The sequence below is a fragment of the Gadus chalcogrammus genome, chromosome 7, assembly GCF_026213295.1.
Source record: "Gadus chalcogrammus isolate NIFS_2021 chromosome 7, NIFS_Gcha_1.0, whole genome shotgun sequence".
NCBI classification, from domain to species: Eukaryota; Metazoa; Chordata; class Actinopteri; order Gadiformes; family Gadidae; genus Gadus; species Gadus chalcogrammus.
In genome coordinates this window covers 9,954,221-9,963,392 of record NC_079418.1, presented here as the reverse complement: position 1 = coordinate 9,963,392, position 9,172 = coordinate 9,954,221, and the positions used below count along the sequence as shown (strand labels likewise).

Genomic DNA, 9,172 nt, shown 5'->3' with positions numbered 1-9,172 from the left:
AAATTGCATCAATTATGTATCATTTTTTTATCCTGTTTTGGTTAAATAAAGATGCATTTATTTGTAATAATTATTGTGAGGTTGCCTTTACTGTGCCAATGAATTATTATCGCCAATAAGTGTGTGTGTATTCTGGGTGTGTGTGTTTATGTTGGGGGGGGGGGGGGGGGGGGGGAGTCCACGTGCCCAGGGGCCCGATATGTCATAATCCGTCTATGGACATACAGTAGGCCAAAGAGGTATGCAAAGGCAGTGCCGAGGTCTGGCAGGTCATGTAGCACGATGGATCCTTCCAACACAACAGCCCAGTCCCGCACGTTTGGTGAAACAGCAGTATCATCTTCTTCACGGACAGCAAGGAGGCCAACAGACACGCCTCTGAGCACTCTTTCGTCAGGGTCAGTTTCCTGCAATATCATCCGACTGCAGACACAAATGGGCGTTCCCGTGTCGTGGGCGTTCTCGTTCACGCAGACTAAAACGCCCCCCCCCCGGCGTTCTCGTGTGGTGGGCGTTCTCGTTTACGCAGGCTGAAACGCCCCGTTCTTCTTTGTCGATCTAGTAGTATGGGCAGCATAGAACTGACGTTAGCGCCCCCTTCTTCTTCGATCTCGTAATACGGGTACATTAGCCAGCTAGGCCTACAGAATGTTAGCTTACATTTATGTGTCGGATCTCGGCCCAAACTTTGCATCAAACTTGATGCAACACGATCATTACAGGGAGGCTCCATGATCTCATGCTCATTATCTTCTGGGTTAGTATAGGTAGGGTATTAGGTATATGTGAGATGTTTGATATAGTTGTATAGTTGTCAAAAAGAATATGCCCAAATTAAATAATGAATAGATTAAAATAACACTTGGGACATTATGCAGTTCAAATCCAGTTACCAGACACTATGAAGGCTCAAACAGTAGGCCATTTGACTCCAAGTGTTCACTTACTTTTCCCACTGAATGTTTTCAATAAAGACAAAATACAGTAATTGCTCTTTAACAATTAACCTTACAACATACATCGTAGGCACAAATGTATGTTATACATCGTATAGCATTTGTCACAAAAACAAAAAAGAAAGAAGTGATAAAATACCAGCATTTCTGGGAAGATACATTTACTACAGTAGTATGTACATTTACAAATGAAAGGGATTGCAAAAGAAGACGTCCCAAATAAAACGAAAAAGGAGTAATAAAAGAACATTATGCTAGGCAGACATCTTTTATGACAAACCTGCCATATGCAACGTGCCTCAGTACCAGGGGTGCGCTTGGCCAATTCTTCTATTTTGAAAAGCCTTTGAGGCGTAGCGCAAGGCCACTGCCACAGCCTGCATTGTTGTAAATCTTTCTAACCGTTTTGTATATGAGATTGTCTTTATTAAGCTTAATGTCCCCTGCCAAACTGTCATATATATATATGGAAGGATGGAGAGGCTTGATTAGTTCTCGGAATGTTTTTGAAACCCTGTTGAACACGCCAAGCATCGCCATGTCCAGTCTCAGCGTCTCTTGTACAATTTGCTGAAGGACTTCGGGTGGTAAGAATGGCCTGTCCTCTGTTGTGCCAGATTGGAGCGTGTGGCTGAGATGGGGAGATGGAGAGGGTGAGCTTGGTGTGCCAGCTAGTCCTGCAGGGCTAGAGAGAGCGAGAGAGCCGAAAAAGAGTGAAGGAGAGCGAGAGAGAGGGAGAGAAACAGGGATTATAATCAACCTTCAATTCAATCACACAAGCCCAGACCAACACTACCCACACCATTAAACAAAAAGGCAATCACTGATCGATCAAAAGTCTGAGAAAGAGCAAGAGAGAATATACGTAAATAGAAAAGTATGGACATAGTATGTAATACCTTTCACTGCTTAGTGATTGGAAGGTGTGACTGAGATGGGGAGATGGAGAGGGTGAGAAGGAGTCAGCTAGTTCTGCAGGGCTAGAGACAGAGAGACAAGTGTATTGGCTACGATCTTCGTGAGCACCAAAAATAAGTAAATAGCAACATGGACACAGTATATAAACCTTTCAAGCATAAAGGTCTCCAACAGCTGTCCAACCACCACCTCCTGATAGAGAGCATGTCCCCCTGAAAAGTAAAGTTATGCTTTAAATGACTTCATAACCTGATACAAATCCATGTTACAGTACTGTTTAGCAGTGTACTATGGCAGTGTAAATTATTGTGAAGATGTAGCCATCTCCTCCCGTAAGTGCAGTACCTGAAGACAAAGTAATGTGTATGACCTATGATTAGGGTTGGGCATCGTTTGAATTTGAACGATTCCGGTTCCGATTCCGATTCCTCATTTCGATTCCGGTTCCTAACGATTCTCGATTCTCTTAAGAGGCAGGGTCAAAAAAGTTTACATGTTTTAAATGAGCTAGCTAACCAGAGGTCTTTCTGGATGAAATAGTCTGAACTTCTCCATGAATTTGAATTCAATGACATTTTTTTTTTTTATGAACTTCATTTTGAATTTCTCACAGGGCTGTTTTCAACTAGGTAGTATATAGATATCAAATCTATGAAATAAATATAAATGTTATGAATTTTCTTTACACAGAGGTACACTTTTTAAACCTAATATATTGTGGGCCTGTCCCCGACATCTCTAGAATTGGAGTTGAAAGAAATTCTTTGTTGGAAAATGTAACATTTTGAACAGATGTGCTGGAAACCAACCGTAACATCTGGTTGTTTGAAACAATATAGAGTAAAAAGCACCTTAAAGGTGTTCATCTCTTATGAAAGTATACATGTCTCAGACAGTAACAACTCACAATCCTGCATGTTATGTTTTCTACATGCTAATGACCGATAATAAAACTAGTATTCGCTGTGTTCACAGTATTTGAAGAGATGTTTATTAGACACACATCCACTGTGGAGGTTTAATAATCGGGTTATGGACAACCCCACATTCAAAGCATGTGTGCACAAACCACTCCCGCTAGTGACACAACCACTAGTCTTTGGCCGAGGGTCAGAAACATTCTACCATTGACAGAAGCATCACTCAGGTATAATTCAAACACTAACATTCAGGAGATTACAATGTGCTCCTAAACAACAATTGGAGATTACAATAAAATACAAATCTTTAAATTTGAACTGAGCTCCAACTGATGGGCTAACCTGGTGCAGATAATATCGAACAAACAAAGAGGAACAACTTGTACAACCTAGCCCAGATTAGCAGCAGGTACAGTATAAAATCAGAAACAGTTCTTGTTAAGGAAAATTATCATATCTGCCTTCTCGGGCAGTAGGCGTGAGCGTTCTGGACAGATAGTGTCTCCTGCAGTGGAGAACACGCGTTCGCTGGGCGTAGATGAAGCTTGAACACATAAATATGAGAAAGCAAGATCTGCCAGCAAAGGATACGTTTTTCGTTGGTTCCACCACCATGCAGCAGGGTCCACAGACATAATGGCCGGTGGAATTTCCTGGTATGTCTGCAGCTCTCTCTCCACTGTTTTCTTGATTGACATGGAGCTCTGCTGTGACACTATGTTCTGTGCCTCTTCCTCAGCAAACAGCTCCTCCAGTGGAGTCTTCCTGGACAGTTTGCAGGGAGGCGGTTGCTAAACAAACAAAAGGTTCATCAGTATTATCACTAAAAAGGAAAATTAAAGGCATGATCCATTAAAGGCATGATCTTAATTAAGATTGAGAACCTATATAATATCAGCTATTGTACACTTACACTGTCCTCCTCATCCTCATTTTCCACTCCCTCATCCTCAGGCCTTTCCTCAGACTGCATGGTGTCCCCATCACCTCCACAGTCTTCTGTTGACTACAAAGAACATAACTAGCAATTAGATCTCAGATTTTAATGCATGAATGACATTTCACCTGCTTAATCAGCTTTCTCTGGATCTGGTCCCAGACGGTGTCATCCTCCAACTTGTGTTTAAAGCGCGGATCCAAAGCAGTGGCCACTTGGAGAAAGTTCCTGGTCTCATCATTCTGCAAAACACATATTCTTTGTATGTTTTAGCAAGCCACAGGAATAAAGATATTTCTATTCTTCAATTTCTTTCAAGCTGCCTGCCTCGGTCACTTACCTGGTAGCGCTTAGATAGGTTTCCCCAAACTTGTTTTTTAAGGTCTTTTACAAACACTGTGTCTCCCTCTTTCACAGTCAGATGTGCCTTGAGCTTTTGGAGAATGGGTAATATCTGTCCACATGTGGGGCTCTTTTCTGAAGACACGCAGAGTGTGGAAGTGTAGAAAAGTTTCATGAGCTTGATGAAGTCTTCTGCTTTCCGAAAATCCTCCTCAGTCAGCCGAGCAAGCCTGTATGAAAAAGAATACAGAACACATAGATCGGTATTAGAAATATTCTTTCTTAACAAAACACCTAACATATGCACTGCCTACTTTAGCACATAGTCTATCATAGTGACAGCTCTTTGTAGCAAGTCAAGTGTATTCCCTCATATTTTTATTTGAATTCATATTTTGTGTTTATTGGTATTTTTTGTGTCCAAGCTTCATACATCAGGAACAAATATCTTATCCATCTCGTCTATCTATCTCTACCTGTCCCTTTCCATATTCTTTCTCAGCCGTGGATCCAAGCTGGCTGCCTGAATTGCAGGGTACTGCTCTGTGAATCTCTCCAGCATTAGATAAAGAGAGTTCCAGCGTGTTCTCACATCAAGAATGAGTGCATGTCGGGGCAGCTCTGATAGAAACAAGAAACTACTTTTAGGGGCATTTAGCAGTTGCTTTTCATCCTAGGAGACAAACAATAATTGTATTTAAAAAAAAAAGGTCCTCAAATACTGTAGTACTCCACAGAGCTCCTAAATAATAAGATCAGAAATATGGTTAAATAAATTGAACTTCATGTCTCTTACGTAGAAGTTCTTGCTTCTCCTGGAGGACCACCTTCCCCATCAAGCACCTCTTCATCCACACAACAATGGTTCGGATCTTGGCCACCCACTGACTCACTGAATTTAAGGAGTACAGACTTTGTGCTCCTAAATTAAGTGAGTGGGCAAAACAGCCCAGTTTGACAAATTGCAGGTGCTTAATAGCCACATCCATATTGGCAGCATTATCTACAGTGACTGCTTTAATTTTGCCAGAAATGCCAAACTCTGACAGAACATCACTTATTTCCTCTGCCACAACACAGCCAGTCTGTGCTTTGTACACAGCTTTTGTTTTTGGCACTTTTTGCTGCATTTTGCCCTCCACTATATAGTGTTCTGTGATGGTGAGGTAATGGTCCTGTGTGATGCTACTCCAGCCATCACATGTGAGTGCAACAGAGCAGACGTCACTGAGCTCTGTAATGACATTTGACTTCTCGACCTCATACCAAGATGGTATTAATTTATTTGCCAAGTAGTCCCTGGTAGGTGGTGTGTACTTGGGGTTGATGGCTTTCACCATGTCCCTGCAAACATAAACAAACATATAATATCACTGTTACTTTAACTTTAGGTCTGTGTGGACTATTAATTAAGTTAGCTCAATCGATGCTGTTTAACTAACCTAAATGTTGGTGATTCCACATCTGAAAAGGGATGCAACCTTTTTACAATAAAGGCTGTAACCTTTCTGTGGCACTCTTGCACTTGTTGCACCGACATCTTTCCCTTGGACGTTAGGGTGAACGGAGTAACTGCCTGGCTAACGGTTGCAATTTCAAGTCGTATGGCTATGAAAAAATACATGGGCTAATGTTAGCTTGGTATTTGCATTTGAGTTGACCAACCGTTTACGTATTTGTTGCTTACCTGATAGTGCGGTGCTAGGGTGAGGGTCGGAGCCGGAGGTAGAGGCAGTGGAGGAAGTGGCAACGGAGGATGGCCGGCGCAGCGCGTCAAAGACGGGGCACTCAGTTATCTGTACACCATGACCCCGGAGATGTTTGATCATGTTGGTGGTACACCCGCCTTTGCACGATATAATTGTTTTGCAAATGTTGCACCGAGCCGACTTGTCATTTATTTTAGTGAAGTTAAGCCACACTTTCGAGCGCCGCCGCACAGTTTCCATGTTTACGCGCGCACACACAGTTTGGCGGGTTCTCCGGAAGCTTCTTCTTCGTTAGTGTTCGGCGGCTTCTTCTTCCGGTCAGCATCGAAACTAGGAATCGAAAAAAATTTGAACGATTCCGGGAGAACCGGAATGTTAGTCCCGGTTCCATTCGATGCTCGATGCTCGATGCCCAACCCTACCTATGATGCATGTTAATTGTAGCCTCCAGTAAGGATGACTAAATTATTAAAAGCCTTATATTTCATTCTACACATCTGATTGAGATTTGAAAGAACTCACCTCACTGAAATCATATTGCTTTTGAGGGTAGAATACATTGCGTACTGAAATTAACATACAAACGAGTTAGTTGTTTTGCAAACTAGTCATCAGTCATCATTTCTGAAAATAATGCATCTCACCATCAGCATAAACACCCCACAGCTGTTGCTCTGATACTGGTGAGGTGCGTCCTGTGGTGGTAAAAGGGGAATGTGATTTGTCAATGATTCTTATTAGTATATAATGCCTATAAACTATAAAGTGATATCCACCCTCATTTTGTAGCTACATACAAAAAGTGCACAATGCACTTTCAACAAGCATTTAGCAGCAACCAGGGCCCATCAGCGTCACATAGGAACACTACATTAAATCATAATAAACAATCTAGAGGCCTGCCTGTCTACCAGTGAATGCTACTCTACTAGATGCAATGAATCGTGCGCCAGCCACACGTTTTACCTCGTCAGCCAAGTAAAGTCCCTTCCATGGTCCATTGGACAAAGCATGTGCCAGGGTACTGAAAAGGTTTGGAAGACGTGTAAGTTGCAATTCATATGCATCATCATCAACACGCATTCAGTACACACTATGCTTCGATTTCACCCAAGGGTGAATTAAAAGTACATGTTTTCCTAAACGTTGGTCATCAACGAGGTAATAAAGTAGTAACTTCGGGCACATCTGTCATCTGTTTTTCAGAGTGCTAACGATCTTTATTCATTCGTTGCGCCACGACCGAACTGACAGAATTCTCTGATATGCCATGCACGTAAACATACTAGTTAGTTTAGACGTACTGGTACGTTTACATGCACAGTTTAATCCGATGCGTGTGTCACCACAACGAAGCAGAGTGGCCGCGATTTCATGCCCCTTACCATGCCAGCTGAGCTGACACCTTAACATCCAACTTAACAATGTACTTTGGTAATGTTAACCACGCAGTAAAATAATCGGCAAAGCCTTCGCTGCAAACTTTACCCTCTACCTACAAACCGTCTTAAACGTTGCTGATTTCTGAATAGTATATGCAACGTTTATGGATGAGATAGCATAGCATTCGCTGCTACCGAACCATGCTTGTCACGAGTATTTATATCGGATTCGAATTCGGATACAACGATACCACAGCTAAATCAGTGATTTAAATGAGAATACTTCACAGCCAATGTTGTCAAATAAACAATATCATACTTACTGACATAATCTCTCATCATAACCCTTTCGTTTTTCTGGAACCCAGCATGCCTTGCGAAACTCACTCACCTCTTCTTGATTGATCGATGAAACGCTACAGCAGGGATGGGGAACTGGCGGCCCGCGGGCATGTGGCCCGCGGCCCGCATGCACTCAGCCTGCACATAATTAAAAAAAAAAAAAAAAAATATATATATATATATATATATAATAATAATAATAATAATTGATCGAGTTACAGAAAACTCGTTCAAGAAAGATGAGAAGAATTCATAGAATTCAAAGGCAAACCCATGCGTCTAGTTTGCTTAGAAGCGATATCAGTCATTAAAGATATCCACTTAAGTCGCCACTACAACTACTACAACTGCTTGTTGGGTTTGAGTTCATTGAGTTGTTGCACTTAATGTGGGGCCACTGTTTTTCAGTTTTTTGACTTCATTGAATGATGTATGTGAGCCCTTTGCACTGATAAAAATACTGACCATTCATGTGGCTGTTTGAGCATGGAAAACATGAAATTAATGTATGTTGGTTCAATTAACATACCGTACATAGGTTATGATTCTGGACGATTTTTTAGGTAGTGGCCATCGCCAAAATGCACCAGAATACAGGAAATCATCTACCAAATTCAAAATTATGTAGCTTCTCTCAGCTCACGTATAGTTGAAGTGTGCAGTCATGTGGCCCTCCGATGGTTATGATAAAAAATGTGGCCCTCTTTATCATGAAAGTTGCCCATCCCTGGAGTAGCATCATCATCACTGCCAGCTGACATTGAGTTGTTCCTTGCTAGAGAAAAACAGTTCCAGCCATCACATTAGGTGAGTCTAGAAATGCAGCAAACATGAGGCTTAGTAACACAGCAGTTATAGACTTTTTTTGTCTTTTTTTTCATCTTTAGTTATGTGTTCATAATGGTACGGCCCTCTGAGGACTTTGGAAAAATTGAAATGGCCCTTGATGTGAAAAAGGTTCCCCACCCCTGCGCTACAGGAACGCCTGATGGGCGTTTTTGTGTCATGACGGGAACGCCCGATGGGCGTTTTTGTGTCATGACGGGAACGCCCGATGGGCGTTTTTGTGTCATGACTGGAACGCCCAAGCCTGCAGATGGACCCTTCTCGTTTCCTGAGGAAAAGTAACAGATGCATGATTGAGAGCTAGGTCGAACAAAAGGATGTAATTAGGCCCCGACTGATATGGATTTTCTGGGGCAGATTAAAATTTAAAAATGTTCCAAAAAATATTTTTTAACCCTTAAAGGCCCACTATGCAACTTCGGGAATTTCTTCGCTGTTTTCTTGGTTTTGGCGCGCACATTTCTCTACACAGCGCCCCCTACAGCTTCGTAGTAGATATTTTACAACACTGTCGTAACAACTCGTTGACGACCCTTCCCCATGCACTTCTACGCGAGCCATGTGCATTTGTTTTCAAAGAAGCCGGCGAATGCATGGAGCCATGTCCGAAGTAAATGTTCATAAAGTGTAGGCAAGGTTATACATTTTTAAAATGATGTATTTGTATTGCAATAAACATAAAGCCATCCTTTTTATAGTTGACGGGGAGAATTGATATCCTAGATTATAATTATTTTATCTTAGGTTGAACAGAACAATCAGTGTGAGAGTGTTGGCCAACATAATAATCTAAATAAACAAGAACCTGGATTTGGGGATT

At 41.8% G+C, this 9,172-nt stretch overlaps 1 protein-coding gene and 1 long non-coding RNA gene across 4 annotated transcripts; both read right to left on the bottom strand.

Moving 5' to 3' along the window:
• Positions 1–1,110: 1,110 nt before the first annotated feature.
• On the bottom strand, positions 1,111–7,526 carry LOC130385528 (uncharacterized). 2 transcript variants are annotated; one of them, XR_008896040.1, is made up of 6 exons: positions 7,488–7,526; positions 6,749–6,806; positions 6,427–6,477; positions 2,023–2,086; positions 1,856–1,936; positions 1,111–1,641 (listed from the first exon to the last, which is right to left on the bottom strand). It is a non-coding gene; the product is annotated as an uncharacterized LOC130385528 (long non-coding RNA). The 2 variants fall into 2 exon arrangements; XR_008896039.1 differs by lacking the exon at positions 7,488–7,526 and having other exon boundaries at positions 6,749–6,869.
• Positions 2,093–6,053, bottom strand: LOC130385525 (E3 SUMO-protein ligase ZBED1-like). Of its 2 annotated transcripts, XR_008896035.1 has the most exons (7): positions 5,761–6,053; positions 5,516–5,681; positions 4,870–5,417; positions 4,550–4,694; positions 4,072–4,303; positions 3,708–3,973; positions 2,093–3,585 (listed from the first exon to the last, which is right to left on the bottom strand). XR_008896035.1 is itself a non-coding variant. In XM_056594046.1 (6 exons), exons 1-6 carry the CDS (start codon positions 6,020–6,022, stop codon positions 3,830–3,832), a joined length of 1,497 nt encoding a protein of 498 aa, XP_056450021.1. In that variant the 5' UTR covers positions 6,023–6,053; the 3' UTR covers positions 2,093–3,829. The 2 variants fall into 2 exon arrangements, 1 of the variants encoding a protein (XP_056450021.1); XM_056594046.1 differs by having other exon boundaries at positions 2,093–3,973.
• Positions 7,527–9,172: the final 1,646 nt, after the last annotated feature.